The 23,463-nt window shown below is 49.3% G+C and overlaps 1 protein-coding gene across 9 annotated transcripts in view; it reads left to right on the top strand.

The window, feature by feature from the left end:
• Nucleotides 1–23,463, top strand: part of SVIL (supervillin) — a 221,238-nt gene that overhangs the window by 181,710 nt on the left and 16,065 nt on the right. For all 9 annotated transcript variants that reach the window (XM_045290069.1, XM_045290068.1, XM_045290066.1 and 6 more), the window contains 9 exons: nt 2,169–2,341; nt 3,899–4,054; nt 5,374–5,510; nt 6,097–6,244; nt 6,368–6,513; nt 9,484–9,659; nt 12,660–12,804; nt 13,298–13,574; nt 20,098–20,249. In XM_045290069.1, coding sequence (XP_045146004.1) covers nt 2,169–2,341; nt 3,899–4,054; nt 5,374–5,510; nt 6,097–6,244; nt 6,368–6,513; nt 9,484–9,659; nt 12,660–12,804; nt 13,298–13,574; nt 20,098–20,249 — 1,510 coding nt within the window. The remainder of the gene's footprint in view (nt 1–2,168; nt 2,342–3,898; nt 4,055–5,373; nt 5,511–6,096; nt 6,245–6,367; nt 6,514–9,483; nt 9,660–12,659; nt 12,805–13,297; nt 13,575–20,097; nt 20,250–23,463) is intronic.

The raw sequence follows: 23,463 nt of genomic DNA, 5'->3' as shown, positions 1-23,463 counted from the left end.
AAGTGCCAGGCTTGATTTTCCTGGCTCCGACGTGGTCCCTGTTTCCCTCCCTAAACCAGCCTTTGTGGCCAACGTGGTAGAAGATGCTGCTTAGCCAGATCTGGGTCTCTCCACCCCCCCCCCACCCCCACACACACAAACCTCGCCCCCCAGAGCTAGGCTGAAGGGTGAGAGTGAAGTGAGTTGGCTCCCAAAAAGGAAAACCAAGATACATTAGCAGAAGCAGGGCAGTGCATGCTGGGAAGGCAAAAAGGATGACACTGGGCCCCAGTGACCTGCTCTCTCCTAAAAACGGAGCAGAATGACAGTCACCTTCAGAAGCCCGCTTTTGCATTCCTGAGTTCCTGATGTTTACGCCTCACACATTTTGCCTGAAGTCGGTCCTGCTGTACATATATAGCATTTTAATTGTCGTGTCAATTTCCTATCTTTAAAAAAAAGTATTCCTCTTTCTCACTCAAAGATCATATTTTACATCAGTGGATATTTAATCATTTTTCAATCTCCCCACCCAAATGCTATTGCTTAAATTGTACATATCATAATCTAAGCATGCTTATATTTATAAGGGGGCACCAGAAGCTTTATGGGGAAAATCCATTATATTTCATTCCATTTACCATGGACTTTTGAAGACCCCCTCGTTAATATATATTTTGAGACATAGATAAAGATGTGTGTGTATATGTATATGTGTGTATATATATAAATATATATATATATATATATATTTAAATAGCCTTGATGGAGTAGTGGTTACGTATTGGACTGCTGAACACGAGGTTAGCTGTTCGAAGCTACCAGCTGCTCCTCAGGAGAAAGACGAGGCTTTCTACTCCCATAAAGAGTTAGATTCTCAAAAGCTCACAGGGGCAGTTCTACCCTGCCCTATAGGGTTACCACAGGTCAGAATTGACTTGATGATCATCAGTAAAAGTCATAGCAATACACACATGTATGGATTCCTATATGTGTACAGACATGGGGGCTTCAAACATTTGGTGGAATTTTTCCACCACCTTTTGAAGTCCCCTTCATTCATAGATCAATAGATGTGTGCGTTTAAACATACCTAAGAGTAAACTTCAACAAGTTTGAGAGAATTCCATAATCTGTTCTTCATTTTACTTTTCCATGAACATTTTGAAGCCGTGTGTGTGTGTGTGTGTGTGTGTGTGTGTGTGTGTGTGTTTTCCATGTGGCACAGCCACGATACTTTCAGACATTTGGGGTAGCGGCAGGAAGCTGTTGGAGGCCATGTACATGGGTTTGCTCTCCTCCAGGGAGTGCTATGAGTGAGGATGTGGTGGCCGGCGTTGGTTTTGTGGTGTTATTTTGTTTCAGTACCTATTTCCAAGCACGTATTTCTTCAGGGTTGGGTCATAGGATGAGAGTAGGTGGGGTAGGGAGGGGTGGCAAGGGAACGGAAAAGCCATTGCCTAAGAGAAAGTGTAGGACGGTGCTCGGTAATGGAGAAGATTTGTGTTGGGCCGCTAACTGCAAGGTCGGCGGTTGGGAACCACCAACTGCTCTGTGGGAGAAAGATGAGGCTGTCTACTCCCGTGGAGAGTGACAGTCTCAGAAACCCACAGGGCAGGCTACCCTGCCCCATCGGGTCGCTGTGCTTTGGAATGGATTTGATTCAGTGAGTGAGTGTTGGAGTGAGAAGAGAAGGCATCTGGAGAAAGTAATATTGAGCAGCAAGAACTGTTGATCACTCCCAGAAGGACTTGTTAGTGGCAGGTGAAGCCACGCAGTGTCTAGAATACTCCAACAGAGAACGAGGGAGGACCCCTGCAGCGTGGGCAAGGTGGGGAGACGACCCTCCCACCCTCTGCAGGGCAAGAACTTCGCAGTGGCCTGAGCTGCAAGTGAAGTCCCAGACAGCCCTACCCGCACCCCTGAGCCAGAGCTGGAGGGTATGGGGTGAGGGGTGGGTGGTCTCCCAGTGGCTGGGATCTGGAGTTCAGTGGGCTTCCTCTCAGCTCTAAGACCCTCTGACTCTGTGTTGGGGGCAGAGGGTGGGGATGGATGCTAAAGAAATCAGGAACTGGAACTGTGGAACCAGGTACCACCCCCAGGTCAGATGTCCTCTATCCCCGCGTCTCTGTAGTCATCTGGGCAGGTGCCCTCCACGGACTGGGCCGCAGCTCTGCTTCGCCCCCTAGGTTGACCTCGTCTGTGGCCGAGCACAAGCGTGCAGTCAGGCCCAAGCGCCGGGTGCAGGCTTCCAAAAACCCCCTGAAAATGCTGGCCGCCCGGGAAGACCTTCTTCAGGAATATACGGAGCAGAGATTAAATGTGGCTTTCATGGAGTCAAAGCGGATGAAAGTCGAGAAGTGTGAGTACTGGCACCACCACCCTGCCCTGGACCGGGGAGCTGCTGGCTGGGGTGGGGAGGGGCCCCACTGTGCATACTGCCCTTGCTTCGGGCTATGCAGCCCTGCCGCCACATGCCCAGGGGTCCAGGGATGCCAGGCTCTTGAAACAGCGGCTTTCTTGACGGAATTATGGACATTGCCAACGTAGGACTTTTGTTGTATCTTCTGACAGTACTCGGGAGGTGTCTTTGGTAGAATTCTCACCTCCCATGAAGGACACCCAGCTTCCATTTCCCTCCAGGGCCCCCCTGGGCAGCCATCACCCATCCGACCCTGGGTGCTGGTGTGTGTGGCTATATGCTGAGCAGGTATCAGTGGAATTTCAAGATGAAGATTGGCTAGGGAGAGAGGCCTGGGGGTCTGAGAATCGGCTGGTGAAAACCCCATGAGTGACAGTGGTTTGCTCTGCAGCCAAAATCAGGCAGGCTGCAGGACCAGGCAGGATGTCATTCTGGTGTGCATGGGGTGGGGGGCTCCCCGTGAGCTGGAGGGCAGCTTGATGGCAGCTCACAACAATAACACCCCTACATCTGTTTAGTCCTAAGGCTTTTCTTAGAAAAGGGGTGTAGAGGTGAAGTGACCGGCTTACACTAGCCCGTCCTCGAAGGAAGTCTGTCTGGGGATGGCTTCTGCCATATCAATTGTCAAGGAGGTGCTCTTTCTTCAGTGTGGGTACCTAATCCCAGGGAAACTTCAGAAAATGTTCTAAAGTTTTCTCCAGTATATATATATGTATATATTTTTTTAATAAATATATATGTTTAAATATATGTATGTAAGTTGGAGAAGTAAAGATTTATTAGCACCAAAGTGGCCTGCTTCAGCTCCATCCTTCATTTTGGGTGGTAACCGGCATTGATTTGTGATCCCTGAGTGCCTATGTCATCTATACTGAAAAGCCAGCATCTTGTTATGACCCTTTTGGGTCTGAAAACCAGGGAGCTCAAGAGATCTCTTTGCCACCAGGAAAGACTAGAAGTCAACCACCCTTGATCACACAGGAGGGCAACCTTGTCTCAGCCGAGGGCCACCATTTGGCTTTTGATAACATCATTCTTGGGCCATACTACTCAAACCTTTCGTTAACCCCTAGCGAGATGGCTGGAAATACTCCTCTGTGGTGAATCGGATGGCATTAGCTGGCATTGATGATTTCATGGGGCTTTATATGCCAGATTTTGCCCACCCCCCTTGATAACGTGACTGCTGTCTCCTATGGCACAGGAAGACATCAGCAGTCTTCCCGGAAGTGCCTTCCGTCATACAAAAGCTGTTCATAATAGCCACGGCAGCTTTCTGGGGAATTGAACACACGAGTTTAGCGCCTGAGTGTATCTCAAGAAACTGGTCAATAAAGGTACTCCGTTCTTGTCTCTCTGCATGGGCACCTCTGAACGGCACTGCTTATCAAACTGAAGTATGCCTGCCTCCCTAATGAAAGAGAAAAAAGATAGTGATGGTCGCCAGTCCTTCCACCTCTCCTCTCATGGCTCTGTGTCCCCTTGTCCCCCTGCCAGTATCCTCCAACTCCAACTTCTCCGAAGTCACCCTGGCGGGGTTAGCCAGCAAAGAAAACTTCAGCAGCGTCAGCCTGCGGAGCGTCAACCTGACAGAGCAGAACTCCAACAACAGTGCGGTGCCCTATAAGAAGCTGATGCTGTTGCAGGTCAAAGGTACCTGAGAGCGGCCCGGGGGCTCTTCCGTCTGGAAACCTGAGGCACCCTGGCTGCTCCCTTGACTTCCTCTAAGGGGGTGACCATGTTAGTCCGGGTTGACTAGAGAAACAAATTCATAGACGCTCACGTGTGTGTAAAAAGAGCTTTATACACAAGAGCAATTGAATATTAAGAAAACATCCCAGCCCAGTCTAGATCAAGTCCATAGTCCTGTATTAGCCCATATTTCCAATAACAATTTATAAATTCCTCTTCAGACTCACGCAACACGTGTGATGACACCCAATGCAGGAAGATCACAGGCCAGTGAGTGGGAAGTCTTGTGGATCCAGTGGTGTTGTAAGCATCTCTGCACTGGCAGGGGTCTCCACGTGGCTCCTCCAGCTCAGGGCGCTAATGCAGCTCCATGTGTCTTGTCAGCTGCAATGTCTCCCAGGGAGTGAGCCTGTGTCCCACCTCAAGCAAGCTCAAGCTGCTACCTGATTGACAGGCTAAATTCCACCCCTTCATTCTTAATCCTCAAGTTGACAACAGATGATATAACTACCACAGTGGCTCACTCTCTTCAAGAACCTACTGTGCACCAAGCCTTGTCCACCTCCTCTCATGACATATCACGGTATCTCACAGAGTTGGAGGTGGTAAACTTGTGAGGGACAGGGCTGGTCCGAGGTTGGTCTGAGTGTGAGTGTAGGGTTCTCCTCGCTCCAAAACTCAGCCTTTGGTGCTTCTTCAACCTCTGCTTCACACACCCTGGGACCTGGCAGCGTAGACAGTCACCTCTCACGGTGTGAGAGCCTGACTGCCGTCCAAGAATGAAATAGATGCAGAAGACTCAGCGCAGGCCAGAGAGATGGGAATCAGAGAACACCAGGGTTAAAGACGCGCTGAGTCAGAACTGATTCGATGGCAGTGAGTTTGAGTTCCTTAATTTTGTGATATCAGGAGTCCTAGTGGTGCCTGGGTTAGGTGTTAGGCTGCTAACCACAAAGTCAGTGGTTCGAACCCACCAGTCACTCTGAGGGAGAAAGATGAGGCTGTCTGCTTCGAAACCCTCGGGGGCAGTTTGACACTCTCTGGAAGGTTGCTCTCAGAGTCAACTTGATAGCTGTGAGTGTGTTGATCGAGAGAAAGGTGGGGATTTCTCCTCCCATAAAGAGTTAGTCTCGGAAACTCACAGGGGCCATTCTACCTTGTCCTGTGTGGTTGCTAGGCGTCAGCATCCACTCGATGGCAGTGGATTTGGGGTGTACGGTGTGGTTTTTTAGCAGGAATTCTCTTTCTGGGAAGACGCTGACGCTCTGCCTTGTGTTCAGGGAGAAGACACGTGCAGACACGGCTGGTCGAGCCCCGAGCCTCATCCCTCAACAGCGGGGACTGCTTCCTTCTCTTATCTCCACATTATTGCTTCCTGTGGGTAGGAGAGTTTGCCAACGTCATAGAGAAAGCTAAGGTTGGTGTCTTAAAAGATATCTGAATTCGGAACTCTTTATTTATAGGTAGCTACAGAACGGTCTACTCGTAGCCCGATTCTTACAAAGCCTCTCAGTTCCAGGTGTTCCCTCCAAGCCAGAAGGGGCAGCGAGGGTTTATGTCCCTGACTAGCTTTCCCACAAGCTGTCATCGGGTGCTTATATGGGAGGACTGTGATTTACGTTTCCAGGCTTTAATCTTAGTCCCATGTCCAAAATAGGAGCTGACATATCACGTCAGGATCGTGTATTGCAAAATGGTTATTACTGTGAAATGTGACCGCCGGGTTCCTGAATCTTGGGGGGTCCTGGGAGGGGGAACTCGGAGAATGGGTGCTTCTTTTAAAACTTCCTAAATGTTGAGTGTTTAAGAACAGAGCTGAGTGCCCTTCGTCCCCCGACTGCGTGTTTCGTAGCTTTATTAGACATGCCCAAGAGGGCATGTCGGGCAGCCCCGTGGTCACCAGGCATTCCTGTGAGACACACCATAGTTTCCCTTGTGACGGTAGCACGGACCACTGCACTTTGCCATGGCTCTTCCACCCTGTAATTGTCTTCCTCTCTTAGGCCTCAGAACTTGCGACTTTAATTCAGACAAAGAGGGAACTTGGCTGTAGAGCCACCTACATCCAAACTATCGAGGAAGGAATTAACACACACACCCATGCTGCCAAAGACTTCTGGAAACTGCTGGGGGGCCAAACCAGTTACCAATGTAAGAGTTTGCTGTGCGTCTGAGAAACGGCCGAGCGGGGGTTGTGTCTCTCCTGCCCTGATGCAGCCCTGGAAATGGGCTCCTTTTTACTGTGCATCCTCTCCGGCCCATTTTCTCCCCCAGCTGCTGGGGACCCCAAAGAAGACGAGCTGTACGAAGCCGCCATCATAGAGACGAACTGCGTGTACCGCTTGACGGAGGACAAGCTGGTGCCCGACGACGACTACTGGGGGAAAATCCCCAAGTGCTCCCTTCTGCAACCCAAAGAGGTACGCGAAGGCGCTCCGCTCGCCAGCCAGAAAGCATTCGTAAAGCACCAGCCACAGAATAGCAAGTGGCCGACAGACAGGAGCCAGGATTACCACTGACTGCCCCGGTAGTAGAGCAGGTGGCCCATTGAGCTGCTTACGCAGGATCCGTGGTTCAAACCCATCCTCTGGAGAAACAGGAGAACGGCTGCTCCCGTAAAGAGTTACAGTCTTGGAAACCCGCCGGGGCAGTTCCCCCATCCCAGAGGGCTGCCATCAGTCAGCATGGACTCGATGGCAGGGGGTGGGGCGGAAGACTTGCCACTTTTGAGAAGGTGTTTGTGATGTCAAATCAGTCTTGCTGCCTCAGACCCTAACACACAACTCAGAATGCTGTTCAGAGGGTGCGCAGATGTGGACGGGGTTCTGTCTCTCACGATGTAATGACAGTATGTTTAGGGAACCCGGAAACCTGCCTCGCCCTAGCTCTCGATTTTTGTAAAAATATTATAAACTGTTTTTGTTGTTGTTGTTGTTAGGTTTAGGAATCGATGGATGTCTAAGTTGTAGTCATCAATTCTGGCCCTGTGCTGGGTTCGTTGAGGGTTTTTATCCCCTCCCGTATCAATAAATATTTGCTGTCGCCGCTCGTACGTGGCATAAAACTCACTGGCCTCAAGTCGATTCCAAGTCACAATGACCCAGGAAGACAGTAGACCTGCCCCTATGGCTCGGAGTAGAAAACCTCATCTTTCTCCCATGGAGTGGCTAGGCCAGTGGATCTCAACCTTTCATACAGTTCCTCATGTTGTGGTGCCCCCCAAACATAAAATTATTTTTGTTACTACTTCATGACTGTAATTTTGCTACTGTTATGAATCAGGCGGCCCCTGTGAAAGGGCCATTTGACCCCCAAAGGGGGTCACGACCCACAGGTTGAGAACCGCTGGGCTAGTGGTTTCGAACTGCTGGCCTTATGGTTAGCAGCCCACTCGTACCCACTACACCATCAGAGCTGTTGATAGGTGGCATAGAGTAGACTTTTGACTCACAGTAGACCTTCCCTGTTGGATTTCATAGGCTATCATATTGACAGAAGCAGATTGCTGGGTTTTTCTCTGGCAGAGCCCCTGAAAGATAGACATTTCTGGAGCCCTGGCGGGGTAGTGCATTTTGTGCCACTGTGAGTTGGAATTGGCTAGATGACAAGAAGTAGTTTTGTTTGTTTGCTGTTTTGCTCCAGTAAGTATTCTATGTGCTGAGGGGGAAAGGGAAGATACAAGAGTCTCACGTGTATTTCGGTAGAAGGGTGTGTTAGTCCGAGTTGACTAGAGAAACAAATCCAGAGACACAGATATGTGTATTGGGTTAGTTTTATATAAAGAGTAATTTTACATTAAGAAAACATCCTAGTCCAGTCCAGATCAAGTCCATAGTCCAATATTAGCCCATATGTCCAATACCAGTCTGTAAATTCCTCTTCAGACTCATGCAACACATGCAATGAGGCAGAATGCAGGAAGGTCACAGCCCAGTGGGTGGAAAGCCATGTGGACCTAGTGGCGGTGGAAGCATCTCATCGCTGGTGTGGGTCTCCACGTGGCTCCTCCAGCTCCAGGGTTCTGGCTTTCTCACTAGCTCTGTGTGTCTTGTCAGCAGGAAGATGAAGCAGTGAGTCTGTGTGGGTCTGGCCTCCAGTGAGCTGTTTATCCATAGTGCCTCCCAATGAAGTCATCAAGCTGCGACCTGATTGACAGGCTAGACTCCACCCCTTCATTCATAATAGTCTCAAGTTGACACCAGATTATGTAACTACCACAAAGGGTATTAGAACACCTATCTCTTGAAGCGCAGATGTACAGCGCAGACCAAACCTGGTGTGGGCCTTCACAAGGAAGACCGTGGCACCAAAAAGAAACAATCTGGGAGAGCTTTCAAGAGGAAGCGGAATGGAGCCTGGCCTTGATATTAAGTAGAAGCCGGCTCGCTGGAAACGAAGGGAAAGACTTAGCTCAGAAGAAAGAATGAGACAAACTAAAAATGTGAAAATAGGAAATAGCACTGCATACACCTACTCACTCAGCGTCTACTGACCACGTCCCTGGGGTATCCAGTCAGGCAGTGTGGTCTCTGCCTGTAAGGGTTTGGAATTGTGGGAAGGAGAGAAGACGTCAGTGTCTGACCTGTGTGAAGGGGCCCATGAAGGGGATGAGTGGACAGAGGAGGGAGGGGTGCCAAGTGAGGAAGGAGCTTTCATGGTACAAGGGTTAAGCAATCACTTGCAAGCCAGAAGGTTGGCATTTGAACTCGCCCAGTCGATCCATTGGCGAAAGGCCCAGGAGTCAGCTCTTGTCAGGACTGTAGCGGAGGAAACCCAGTGGGGTCCCTGGAAGCCAGTGTTAACCCAGCTGTAACTGACAACAGGTCCTACAACCATCAAGTGAGGAGCAGAGGGGGGGAAAGGAGGAAGACAGAAAGGGAGGAGTGTCTTTAAAAAAAAAAAATCATTTTACTGAGGGCTCTTAACAGCTCTTATAACAATCCGTACATCAACTGTATCAAGCACATTTGTACACATGTTGCCCTCATCATTTCCAAAACATTTTCTTTCTACTTGAGCCTGTGGTATCACCTCCTCTTTTTCCCTCCCTCCCACCCTCATGAACCCTTGGTAATTTATCAATTATTTTCATACTTTACACCATCTGCTGTCTCCCTGCACCCATGTTTCTGTTGAGGGAGGAGTCACTGTTTTGGAATCAAAAGTTCCAGGTGGTCTGAGAGTTCAGAGGATAGCGCCTTGACATGCAGGACAGTCCTGGGGGGCCAGGCCGGCTCGGTGACAGGGCTGGGCCAGCTGGTGGGTTCTTGAGGCCTTGGTTCCTGTACAGCGATTGTCCATTAAGGTTTGCACCATCCCTCACTGGAGTCACTGAGGCAGCTCGGAGCACATCCCTGAAGTCAGCAAATTCGTTGGTACCCTTTCCCCAGGTGTTGGTGTTTGATTTTGGCAGCGAAGTCTATGTGTGGCACGGAAAAGAAGTCACCTTAGCTCAACGAAAAGTGGCCTTTCAGCTGGCAAAGCACTTGTGGAATGGAACCTTTGACTATGAGAATTGTGACATCAACCCACTGGATCCCGGAGAATGCAATCCGCTTATTCCCAGGTATGCTGATGCGCGACAGGTAGGGCTGCCTGTTGGGTGAGCAAGAGTCCTTCTGTTGACCTTGGCTCTCACGATGGTCATGGACCATGCTTCTTATAAGTTTCAGTTTTCATAAATGTTTCATTCACTGTAACAGTTTTCAGACTGTTTCATTCACATGTAACAGTATCCCTCCCTCTTTTGAAAAACCCATGCAAGGGGCAGGGAGGGGGGGGGTGCCCATCCTTTGCTGGAAGGTGTGTGTGCGATGCTTCATTTCTTAAAGGGAAGAAATGTTTCCCACCGGATGCTCCTGCGGCAGATGAATAGCAATTGTGTCAACAATGACTTGCTGATTGAAATCTTGCCAGGCTCTGGGATTCAGCCACTAATTCTGGAATTTAGCAGAAGCAACGCATTTCCTTGTGATTTCAGAGCTTCCAGGCATAGCCCCTGAGGTGCAGGATTTCCCATTTATTTGGTAATCAACATTTCGTAGAGGGCATGGAAACACTGAGGTTCCAATGACTTCCTCCAGTGGATAGGACTTTTGAAAGCCATGTTTGAAAATCCACAGAATATAATCCACATCGAAGAAAGGTAGTCATGATAAAAATAATTGTTAATTGCAGAAAAGGCTTTGGGGTTGTTTTTGTGTTTTGTTTTAGCATTATGGGTTTTAATGATGGGCCAAGAAGTGTGCCTTCACCTATAACAGGTTAGAAATAGCTGAGCCTACCCATAGCAGATGACACACCTTGCTTGCTGGAAGTGAAGAGGACTTGAAACGCTCGCTGATGAAGATCAGGGATTGCAGCCCTCAGTATGGATTACAACTCAGTGTAAAGAAGACTAAAATCCTCACAGCTGGACCAATAGGTAACAGCACGATCAATGGAGGAAAGGTTGAAGATGTCAAGGATTTTGTCTTGCTTGGATCTACAGTGCTCATGGGAGCAGCAGTCAGGATCCAACGATGCATGGCATCAGGTAAACCTGCACGAGACCTCTTTTGAAGTGTTGAAAAGCAAGGCTGTTACTTTGAGGTTCTTACCATGAACCAAGCCCTGCTACTTTCCGTGGCCTCATGTGCACATGAAAGTCGCACCCTGAACACAGAAGACCAGAGGAGAACCAGTGCATTTGAATTGTGGTGCTGAAAGAATACGGAAAGTACCGTGGACTGTCAAAAGAACCAACAGACATGTCTTTGAGGAATTACAGGCAGAACTCTCCCGAGAGACAAGGCTGACAAGACTGTGTCTCACATACTTTGGACCTGTTGTCAGGAGAAACCAGTTTCTGGAGAAGGGCATCATGCTTGGTAAAGTAGAGGGGCAGCAAAAAAGAGGAAGACCGTGGACAAGATGAACTGAGACAAGGGCCACAACAAGGAACTCAACCATAAGAGTTGTGAGGATGGCACAGGTCGGGGGGGTATTTGTTCTGTTGTCCATCGGGATGCTGTGAGTTGGAACCGACTCAATGGCACCTAACAATAACAACAATCGGGAGCCCTGGTGGCATAATGGGTTACACATGGGGCTGCTAACTGCAAAGTCTGCAGTTCAAAACCACGAGCTGAACCAAGGGAGAAGGATGAGGATTTTTCCTCTCATAAAGATGCAAGGCCCCAGAAACACACGGGGGTAGTTCTACTCTGTTCTATAGAATCATTGTGAGTCAAAATTGAGTCAGTGGTAGTGAGTTTTGAGTGTGACCCAAAGCCCATTACCGCCAAGTCGATCCAGACTCATCGTGACCCTATAGGACAAAGCAGTGCTGCCCCATAGGGTTTCCAAGCGGGTGATCTGTGTGGAAGCAGTCTGCCACATCTTTCTCCTATGGGACAGCTGGGGAGTTGAAGTGCCCTCCCACCAGTTAGCTTAACCCCTGAGTGCCATGACTCCTCAAAGCACAGCATATTCATTATCACACAAGTAGATTTTAGTATTTTCCCATAGTCTTACATACCATGTGCCACTTGATGACTTGGGTTCCCTGTTTTAAAATTCAACTATTTCTGTTACTATTTGTATTAGTCTGGGTACTTTAGATAAACAAATCCACAGAAACTCATGTATAAGAGAGAGTTTTATATAAAGGGTAAGTGCACATCAAGAAAACATCCCAACCCAGTGCTGCCCAAGTCCACAAGTCCAACATTAACCCATATGTCCAACACCAATCCACGAAGTCCTCCTTCATCTCACAAAACACATGCACCCTTTTTAACCAGTGGGAAAGTAGAACTACTAATATGGACTGACATGCAAGACCGTGAGGAGGTGGAGAAGCTCCCTGGCCACGGGCCCTTCACACTACAGCTGGCTGCCTGGTTTGTTCAGTCCACTGCAAAGCATAGAAGACATGTTTCTCACATTTAAATACTCGCTTGACAGTCTTCTGAGCAGGCCTGCATCGTAGAGTTTATATAAAAGAGAATCACTCTGATAATTTCTGGTAAAGACCACAGACTTTCAGGGTGGTGCGGGAGTTCCCATACTTGCTGATATTTGGTTCCTTAGATCCTGCTACTTTCGTGCCACTGCCTCAGTAGCCTGAATGCGCAGGACAATGACGTAGGAATTCACAGCGGGACTTCAGGAGCACCTACCACCATCAACCACTGGGGGCAGTATAATCCAGGCTAGCAAAGTATGTGGCTGCTGTCTGGACCCACCAGGTCCCAGTGTAGTATGCCGATTGGTTCCAAGGGATCTCAAATACAAGAATATGCTAGAATGGAAACAAAGCCCGGCCCTGACGTGGTTTATGTTGGATCCAGGCACATAAACTCCATGGACACGAATTCCCAAGGCTTCAGGCTAACATAATGTCACTTATGGGGCACAGTAAGGAAAAGTAAGTCACTTGTTCTGTAAACCATTTACATCCTTTGGAGTGTTCTCCAGCAGCCGCATGCGTCTGTTCTAGATTCCTGTCCTTTGTTGTGGCATGTCTTCATCCTGGGTTTTGTTTTCTTTCCACTGCCCTCCCCACAACCCCCCCACCTTGCAGAAAAGGACAAGGGCGACCTGATTGGGCAATATTTGGCAGACTTACTGAACACAATGAGACAATTCTGTTCAAAGAGAAGTTTCTGGATTGGACGGAACTGAAGAGACCAAACGAGAAGAACGCCGGCGAGCCCAGCCAGCAGAAGGTAGTCCTTATGGCTGCCCTGTGGCTGCACTTGGATTTCCTGGGCCCCCACAGCTCCCTGCCATTGAGGAGATTCTGACCTGTGGTGACTCTATAGGACAGAGTAGAACTGCCCCTGTGGGTTTCTGAGATTCTATAAATCTTGATAGGAGTAAAAAGCCTCATTATCTCGCATAGCAGCTCCTGGTTTAGAACTGCTGACCCTGAAGTATACTGGGTTTCAATTACCTTCCAACTCCCGGAAGTGAAAATCTCATTTGCTCCGCCTTTGCTGGGAGTGGACTAGGGTTGAGGGCACCGTGCACACCAGGGTGAGGATGGAAATTCAGACTTCCCAGGCCTTTCCCCTAAATGCAGTAGAAACATGAGACACCTGAGACAAAGTCTGAAGGCAGCACGTTTACCCTTCAGGACAACTCAATTGGCATTGAAGGTGAGCAAAACCACTCTGGAAAGAGCGGTGGCTAAGCAAAGGCTCTCGTGTTCCCTGGTAGGAAGATCCTCGGGCCGAGGTCAAGCCGTACGATGTGACCCGGATGGTGCCCGTGCCGCAGACGGCCACCGGCAGTGTCCTCGATGGGGTGAACGTGGGCCGTGGCTACGGCCTGGTGGAAGGTGATGACCGGCGGCAGTTTGAGATAGCCAGTGTTACGGTGGATGTCTGGCACATCCTGGAGTTTGACTACAGCCGGCTCCCCAAGCAGAGCATTGGGCAGTTCCACGAGGGCGACGCCTATGTGGTCAAGTGGAAGTTCATGGTGAGCACTGCAGGTCAGTGAATGCTTCTGTTCTTTCTGAGCATGTGAGGCCCGAGGGCGGCTGGGCAACAGGGCGGTGAGAGCAGAGTATTGCTTGCCCACTGAGTTCTGGGGCCCCTGGGTGGTGCAAATCATTCATTAGTCTGCCTGCCTGCACTCCACAAGGTGGGAGGATCGATTCCACCATTCTACTTCCCCAAATCGCAGCCATTGCAAACCCCGATGAGCTCAGTCCTTCTCACACACCTGGGGCCACTGGTCTTGCAGAATCACTTGCCAGCCCTTAAAAGAAGCACCTTACGATCCCCAACAGCCGAGCTTCTCCAGCCCTGGGGATGTTTTCACATGGAAGCCACATGTGTCCGTGAAGGTTTCGCAAGTGCCCTCGTTCCCGCCCCCACTCTGCCTGCCCCCACCCGATCCGTGAACGTGATTTGCCTCCAGTGATATCTAAGCAGCTATCTGCTGGCTAAATTCAAATCATTAAAGAAAAGCCCATCTGCGTGATTTAAAATGGAAACCAAAGGAGAAAACAAAATACCTCTAGTAAGAAGCGCTTTATGGTAAACCATAAACGAAAAAGAAAGTCATTTCTGCGGAGGCCCAGTGCAGGAACGCTGCTTTGTGCTCAGGGGTGATCATGACAGAGTGAAACTCCCCTTTGTAGCAGAACCCCTCACCGGTGCGCCTGCTGCACTAGAGGCAGTCGGGGAGGGAGAAGGTCGTGCTTACGCCAGGCCTGTGATCCGGGGCCCCAACTAACAAGAGAGGTTTTCTCCCGTGCCAGGCCCCTTTGCCAGCTCAGAAGGTTCCTGGGAGCCACAAGCAGTTTGTGCTCAGCAGGTGACCAGAGGTGGGCAATGGGAACCCCCTCCAGCAGCACCACAGCAGGAAGGCCTGGCCCTCTGAGTCTGTAAAAGATGACAGCCGAGGAAAGCCCACGGAGCGGTTCTCCTCGGACACACGTTGAGTGGCCACAGGTCTGTTTGGGCTTCCTACCGTCCGGGTGTGGCTGTGCTCAGGAGCTACTGGAAACAGTTTGTTTCCTCAACCAGGACTTGGAGCCAAGACAAACAAACAAATAAAAAGACCTGCAGGTGTGTAGCCAAGTGTTTTCTATCCTGATAGACGGACAGAATGACTCGATCAGTCACCCTAGATTTACTGAGTAACCCACCCTGTGACTTCCGGAAGACAGACTTCAGGTACAAATGACCACGGGGCCATATGTCATGCTCTTTGTAGAGAGCAGGAAGTCGTTCAGCTTGGTTGTGACCCGAGTGGACGAAGCCCAGCAAGCCTGGAGCTGGGGAGTAAGCGGAGGGAGAACTCCTGGGCATGGCAGCAGGGCAGTGAGGGGGGTTGGTTTGGGGAGGGGGGGTCTGCGCTCCGACCCAGGTCTTCTATCCCTGGGCTAATTTCTAAGGTGAGGCAAGAGAGAGAGTGAGCCCAGGGAACCTGCCTGAAGTCACATGACTGGTAGAGGATCCCAAGTGGAGGTTGTCATGAAGCACTAGCCAGTTAGCCCACAGACAGGGAGTCAGTGTGGACCCATGAGCAGGACATGGGGAGTGTTACACAGATGGGCAGATGGGCCCAGTCACCAGGCTGAACCCACAGCACTGCCAACCAGAGACCAGGCTGCCAAATTAGCATCTTCTGGGACTTCAACAGCGGCTCAGCAGGAACAGGGTCTGCCAGGGGTTGGGGCAGAGCCAGGCTGGCAGCCTCTCGGGAACCAGTGGGCTCGCCCAGGACTCTGGTGTGTGCTGGAGATTACCCCGTTACAGGGCACTGCTCAGTGGCGTGATTTCTCAGAAGCCTCAGAACAGCCCCTTCCTCTCCCCTAAGGGCGGCCCCAGGCCCTGGAGTCTGAAAGCCCGGCTCTCTCTGCCCGGCCCTCTCTGAAAGCTTGGCAGGGTGGGTAAAGTTACCTAGCCTTTTACAGCCTCCTTTCTCTCACCTGGAAAATACGGGCCACATAACTCATCTCCCAGACTTTTGTAATCTTGTGTGTGAGCCGCCAGGTGCCTGGCCGCATGCACAGGGTAGCTGCAGGGTGGGATCCCAGTGGCATCCAAGTGGAATGGGGAGGGGCAGGCATAGGCCTGTCCCAAACCAAGAGCCATTCCTAAAAAAAACGCAGGTCAGTCTCGAATGGGTTTAAGATCCTTGATCTGCTGCAGGGCTGACGGACCAAATTAATCATCTGTGCTGATGACAAAAACAATAAGGAATTGTGTTGTTGTGTGTGCTGTGTATTATGTGAGTGTGTTGTGTGTGTATGTACGTTTGAGTGCGTGAGTATGTGAGTGTGTGTGAATGTGGGCATGTGTGTATGGTATGTGAGTGTGTGTGTGTGGTGTGTGTTATGTGACAGTGTGTGTATGTGAGTGTGTGTATGGTGTTAGTTTGATGTGTGTGTTGTGTGTGAGTGAATGTGTGAGTGCGTATTTGTGTGTGTTGTGTGTGACGGGGAGATGAGTGTGTACAGTGTAAGTTTGATGTGTGTGAGTGAATGTGTGAGTGTGTATTTGTGTGTATTGTGTGTGATGTGGGGAGGTGAGTGTGTGAATAGTGTAAGTTTGATGTGTGTGTGTTGTGTGTGAATGAATGTGTATGTGAATGTGCATATGTGTGTTGTGTGTGGGTGTATATGTGAGTGAGTGTGTGATGTGGGGAGTGGTGTGTATAGTGTAAGTTTGATGTGTGTGGTGTGGGGAGATGAGTGTGTATAGTGTAAGTTTGATGTGTGTGTTGTGTGTGAGTGAATGTGCGAGTGTGTGAATGTGTATATGTGTGTTGTGTGTGAGTGTGTGTGATGTGGGGAGGGGTGTGTACAGTGTAAGTTTGATGTGTGTGAGTGAGTGTGTGATGTGGGGAGGGGTGTGTATAGTGTAAGTTTGATGTGTGTGTTGTGTGTGAGTGTGTGTGTGAGTGTGTGAATGTGTATATGTGTGTTGTGTGTGAGTGTGTGATGCGGGGAGTGGTGTGTATAGTGTAAGTTTGATGTGTGTGTTGTGTATGAGTGTGTGAATGTGTATATGTGTGTTGTGTGTGAGTGAGTGTGTGATGCGGGGAGGGGTGTGTATAGTGTAAGTTTGATGTGTGTGGTATGTGTGAGTGTGTGTGTGGTGATGGGACCCACCCAGTGGAGTTGAGGAGGCCGTGGGGACTGGAGTGGGTGTCCAGGTTCCCATCTTTGACCCCAGGAGGACACAGCAGCTCACGCCAAGACAGTTGCCTTTTGGATTGTACTGCCCTCGGCTGGGAAAGAAACCCTCAGAAGTGTGGGGATGACTGGGGGAGTGAGCGGGATGCTGTTACAGCGTTTTCCTTTAAACGATCCAAGAGCTCCATAGCCGAGTTACGTGAAGGTCGTTAAAACGTAATGAGCTGACCACAGAGGCTTGCTGGCTGGCTGCACAAGCATCTCACAGCCGGTTAGCGCATCATCGTCATGAGCGAACTTAGAGCTGTGGAAAAGAGCATTGAACTTGAGCAGGGAGCATTCCGATTCCAGGCCGTCCCTGGGGAGCCATAAGCAGAGGCCTCTGCTGTTTGTGGTGGCCCTAAAGCTGGCCGCAGCGGATCCAGCCCTCCGATGGAACAATGGTCAGCGCTCAGCCGCCACCCAAAAGCCACTGAGTGGCTCCTCGGGGGAAAGACCCCGCCTTCCTGCTCCTGTAAACATCACAGACTAGGAGACGCTCCAGGCAGTTCTGCACGTAGGGCTGCTGCGAGTCTGAGTGGTCCTGCCTCGCTGGTCCCCACAAGGACTGGACCTCCGCAGGCAGGATGAACACAGAGAGAGTCCTCGGCCCTCCCCTGGGACAGGGCCAGCAGGGCAAAGCAGCTGTCGAGGCAGTCAGTCTGCCCAGGCACACGTGGAGGTGCCGTGGGAAGAGCAGAACCTGGGGGCCAGAGGAGGGGAGACTAGTCAGGTGAGACCCCAGTGGGTTGGTGGTGTAGCCCACTGACCGCCTCAGGTGCTGAGTTAGGAGAAAGCAGCTCCTGCTACAGCACCATGCTGGGTCGGGCCTTATGCAAAGGCGATGCGGAACAGCTTGCAGATGTCGGTGGTCAGTGCAGTAAGTCTTGGTGCAAAGCTGCTGGGCCCGAGCAAGTCTTCCTACCTCAGTGCTCTGCTTGACCTGAATGGAGAACTTAGTGGCCGCAGACTTGCTCTTGTAAGGATTTCGGTGGCATGGCATGTGTACACATCACATTCAGCGTTGGATTGATCGATTGATCGAGTCTAGAAATATTACAATGCAAACACTCTTATTACACCTGCTGCTCCTCTGTTGATACTCTGTTGACACTCTTGTTCTCTGACATTTCACATGTGCGATGAGGGGAAAGTCTACTGTCTGGCCGTTTTGTTCATTCATGGTGTGCATCTGGCAGTAAGCAATACCTAGGTGTGAGTTCGGGATCACACTGTGGTCAGTCTGGGCCACGATGCTCAGGGGGAGGCACGTAGGTAGTGATGCCATTCAGCCGTGACTTCTTGGTGTGTTGCCACCTTCCATTTTCATAGAAGAACCCGGCCTTTGGAGCCTGACCATGTTGACAAGTGAGGAATGGGTGTGATTAAAACTTAACTTGGCTAGAATGAAAAAAATGAATGATTGAATTAAAAATAAAGTTACATATAAGATTAAAGTTGATATGTTGAAGAAAATGGTAAGGAAAATTGGTGAAAGATCCATCTTATGAACTATTTTAAAAGAAATGCAGGGCTGTATTAAGTATATACACTCAAGTCTATTATAGAAGGTTAGGGTGTAGAAGCTAGTGATCTATGCATGAATGAATATGGTGATATATTTGCTAAACAGTTTTAAGGTGTGTATAAATGGTAGGTTTTAATTACAGCTTTCCCCAGTAATCTAATTGATGCTGCTATTTTTCACTACCTTGAGGTACAAACTTTCACTAGTTTGAAGAAAAAACTTTTGTTTCTGTCTAAGTTTGCAGAACTTGCAATTAAATGACTTTTGAGTTACTTTAGGGTATTTATAGCCCATTCACTACGTATTCCCTTTTCATATTGCCCACTTACAAATACACAGATTTTCTAACATCAGATCCATAGCAGATGTCACTGGAGACTGTTTATTCTAAAATAGCTTAAGAAATGATTCCATTTATTTATAATAAGTGATCCATAAATACTTGACCTCTTAGGAACTGAAATGAGGATTTTTCCCCTCCTTCTGTTTACCTTCCATATTAACTGTTCAATATAACTTCAGTTTAGCTTATTTAATAAATTGGATGAGGACTGAGATAAATATGGAGGCAGAGAGACCCAAGTTAACTTAATGAATTTTTAATGTGTGCGGTGTTACATCTACCTGCAGTCTCCCTCTCACAGACCCCTCGCTTACTGATACCACCCAGGCATTGACGTCAAGAATCTGGTCTCCTGTCTCTGCTAGAAGTTCTGCTCCCAGATCATTACCATGCAGGGCTCAGCTCCCACGTGGCCCAGCTCCCAAGGAAGGCTGTGGGCGCACCACCTCATCCCGAGGCTCCGTCTAGCTCACTTCGGTACCTGAAGTGATCTCGTTCACCTATTTGCTTCTTGTTTGTGTCTGTCCACTGCTTAGGACAGCAGCGAGGACTTCCTCTCTCTTCATTCAGTGCAGCCCCAGGGTCCTGGCTCGTAGTGGGTGCTCTGTAGATATTATTTGTTTGGACAGACGGGTGAAGGGAATCTAAAGTTGGAGACGTGAAGGGCTGAAATGCTATCTAAAAGGACCGTTTGACCCATGAGCCTTCCGGGATGACTCGTTAGCGCCAGCGGTTCTATCTGCTCTGTGTCCTCAGCTAATGGTCATGGAGGCCTGCAAGGTGCCGGCTGGCCAGGATCCGAAGTTCTGAATCCTGGCCACAGCCCTGGTGAGAGATGTTATTTAAACCCCAGCTGATTGTACGAGCATGATATGTCAGCAATGTCTCTGTTCCATTTCTGACCGAACTTGGGAACTTCTCATTGTTTTTTCAATCCTCCCTGGAGTCCCGTTAGCGGTTATCTTTTTTTCTCCTTTGTGCTGGACGCTGGGCCCACTGTTGTCCCCCACTGTTGTTGTCGATAGCTCTTCTCTGCCAGCCAGTGTTCTGCCGAAGAGGGCGCAGATGTGGAAATGCGCGTGTCTCGGCGAGGCTGGGGTCCTGCTCTCAGTCCCCCGTTCGCTCCCGCACACCTGGAGTTGCCTGTGCCCTCCTCCAAGGATAGCAAGTGGTTTCCTCAGGGTGTCGAGGGGGCCCTTCCGATCACTTCCGTCCGGTCTGGAAGCTCCCGGTCAGATCGCTGGAAGAAAGGCGGTCTGTCTGTCTCCTCCAGTGTGAGGATTCATGCTCGCTCCGGGGGGTGAGCGGTTCCTTCCCACCTCTGACCTGTGTCCCAAGGTGCTCCCTCTCATGACTGCGTTGCCCCTCAGGCCTGAGGGATGAACGTGGTGGCTGCGCTGTTATGCCCAGTTGCCAGTTGCCGGCCTCATGCTCCACTGTCTGTCTGTTCGCAGTGGGGAGTCGCCAGAAGGGGGAGCATGTGGTGAGGGCGGCCGGCAAAGAGAAGTGTGTCTACTTCTTCTGGCAAGGCCGGCACTCCACGGTCAGCGAAAAGGGGACGTCGGCACTGATGACGGTGGAGCTGGATGAAGAAAGGGGTGCCCAGGTAAGCCCCACTGAAGAGTGGCTTCATCAGAATAAGAGGGACATGGGAGCTTCTCCTGTGTCCTAGCTGGAACACGGGCGGGGGGCAGGGGGGGGGGCGGTGGACAGCTGGGGGCTGGTCCCTGACAACCTGATCCTAACGAACAGAGACAACCTCATCCAAAGCCCTTTCTACCCTTCGCTTTCCCCACCAGTGCTCAGATTTCCTCTCACAGGGACTAAGCCAGGATGGCCTTCCGGTTGTAATACGATTCCAAACAGATGGAATGAGTGGCCCCCAAACTCCTACTGGAAAGTCTTTCCATGAAAAAAGAGAGAGATGTAATTTTCCACTTCCAAGACTGATAACTCAGTACCATCAAGTTAATTCCAACTCATATCGACCCTACAGGATAAAGTAGAGCTGCCTCTGTGATTTTTCCAAGCCTGAATCGTTTTATTTATTCATTCATATATATTTTTTAAATTAATCATTTATTGGGGACCCTCACAAATCTTACAACAATGCATCATTTAATAGTATTAAGCACACTTGTACATAGGTTGCCATCAACATTTCCAAAGCAATTTCTTTCTACTTGAGCCCTTGGTATCAGCTCCTCTCTTTTTCCCCTCCCTCCCCACCCTTGTGAATACTTGATCAATGATACATGTTCTTGTTACTTCATGTCTTACACTGTCAAGGCTGAACCTGTTTAAGAATACAAAGCCTCATCTTTCTTCAGCAAAGCATTTGGTGGTTTCAAAGTGCTAGCCTTGCAGTTAGCAGCCCAACGTGTAACCACTGCGCTGCTGGGGCTCCTTCTAAAGCTGGTAGAGATGGTGTGTTAGGTAGGTTCTCCAGAGAAACAAAACCAGGACAGTGACGATTTTATATATAAGAGGATAGGTGTATACACCCAGAAGGAATGTAACAGCTAATTAATCCATACAGCAGGACAGAGGGCTCAGTTCAGCTCACTTTCATGGAACAGTTAATATACTGAAAGTCTTTCAACTCAGGTGGGCTACTGGAAGTCCTTCAACTCAGGCCCAAGGTCAAGGAAGCAGACATCAGAGTCCTCCCTCGGGCAAGGCAGGCAGAGTCTGCCTATAGTCGGCAAACAGCTGAGTGGGTCAGCAACAGTCAGTAGCTCAGGAGCTTAGTGAAGCAGGCCTAGATAGGATATTGAACTCAAGCAATGCAAGGCAACAGGATCTACCAGCCTCAAGCTCAAGGGACAGGATCCACAGGTTGGCTTTTCCCACAGGTAGTGTAGCACACAGGTTGAGGCAGAGAACTAGTTAAAGCAGTAGCACCCTAGTCTGATCACCAGAGAGCAAGAGAGATGGGGGTGGGCCTTGCAGAGCCATTGATCCATTTGCCCTCCAATCAAACTGCAATGTGATTAATCTGACATGTTCCTATTGGCCAGGTTGGCATAATAAACCAAACTTTCACAGATGGTTATAAGAGTAGAGCTGATGTTGGTGTTTATACAACAGGATGGCTATTCTAGTGCATATCTGTTTCTCTGAAAAGCAGTTTTGGTTTGAATCCTAATGCCTGTGGGCTTTGATTGACTATTCTGCTTACACAAATCAATTCTAAGGAAATATTATAGATTAAGGTACACATTAAGTTTTTACTGTCAATACACCTTCTAGCAGCCCAGGTGATTTTTTTCTGGAGCAGAAATCAGCTTACTTCATTGCTCTTTGTCAAATATGGATACAATCTAAGTCTTGAGATGTTCTGCCAGGACCTTCATGGTCAGTCCAACACACCTTTGCAGCCCCTCCCAAGCCACCCCAGCATTGTTCCTCAGACACACATTGCTCCTCCTAGCTTGGGGCCTTTGCACTTAGTATTTTTCCATTTGGGATGCCCTAACTCTCTATCAACTTCATAGAGTGGTTTCTGTTCAGATGCCCACCTATCCATTGTATCCAAATCACTTCACACTCCAATTATTCTCTGTCCCTTAACCATGCAGTTTCTCCCTACCCCCCACCCCCACCCCACCCACTTGTTACTTACCCCGGTGTAAAGTTGTATCATTATTTCATTTGTTTCCTCAGTATCTATCTTCCCCTTTGAGCTTGAAAGGAACCACGTCTTTCCTGACTTTGTAACCCCCAGTGTCTTGAGCAACAGGCCTGCTGTGCCCTGTAGGTGCCAGCGTCGGAATGGCAGTGAGTCTGGTTTTTCAGCGGGTCTGGTTTGGCCTGCATGATGGCTGGCAGGCACTGCTGCCCAAATGGAACGTTTTGTAAACATGTCTTTGGGATGTTTGGGATAGCTATGCCTCTTGTCCCATCATTTAGTACCTATAATTAACACTGGCTGGTTTGGGTTTTTTAAAAGAAATATCTCACCATCTGCTGATGTTTCCCGTCTTGGATGAATGGTTAGCATTAGCATTGAGGGAAGAGAATAGAGGCCTTCTTCTAGAAATACTGAACACTCCCCAAGCCTTCCGGAGCACCAAGACCCAGTCCTCTTTCCCTAGAAAATACAGGTAGTGCCCAACTTACACCATATTCGAGTCACAACACGCCACACGTCAGACCATCTGTTTGTGGGTGTGAGTGCATATATCTTCTTGTTAGTAATACGTACTACATACAGTGTTGGCAGCGTGTAATTGGATGATGTTATCATTCCCAGATGTTCACTTGCAGATGTTCAAGTGGTAAGATTTACTGTCCCAGATACTGCTGTATTGTGGGTTATAAAAACTTTTCTTTTTTAAGAGGTCTATTGATTTGATTTCCATCAGGACTGACTGAGCACACTGCCATCAGAACTTGGGGACCGCCTCTACTTAAGGGCCTAGATTCTACCATTGACTGTGCTTTTCAATGAGTTGTTAGCAACAGTTACGTTTTGGTTTCTAATTGTTGGTGACTTCAGCTGTACTTTTATACATTTGTTTGCTCTGGGAAAGGCCAAGTCATCCCGTTGGAGGAGCAGGCCTGGGTGGGGTTTCCTCAGACCTCAGGGTGTTGCCTTTGAGTGCAGAGTCAGAATCGCTCCAGTTTGAGCATTCTCTTTTCATCACTAGCTGCTGGAAGATCATGTTAGGCAGTTGACCCACTGACACCAATGGTCCTTGGCTATGTGGAATTGGGCATGACTTGTTGTTGGGCGATGTTGAGTTGGTACAAGAGAAGGGCACACTGCTCGGTCTGTGCCATCGTCACCATCATTGCTTTCTTTGAGCCCATCGTTG

Source organism: Echinops telfairi, unplaced genomic scaffold (assembly GCF_000313985.2).
Source record: "Echinops telfairi isolate 266 unplaced genomic scaffold, ASM31398v2 ScPeMD7_31;HRSCAF=116, whole genome shotgun sequence".
NCBI classification, from domain to species: domain Eukaryota; kingdom Metazoa; phylum Chordata; class Mammalia; order Afrosoricida; family Tenrecidae; genus Echinops; species Echinops telfairi.
This window is presented reverse-complemented; position numbering and strand designations above follow the sequence as displayed.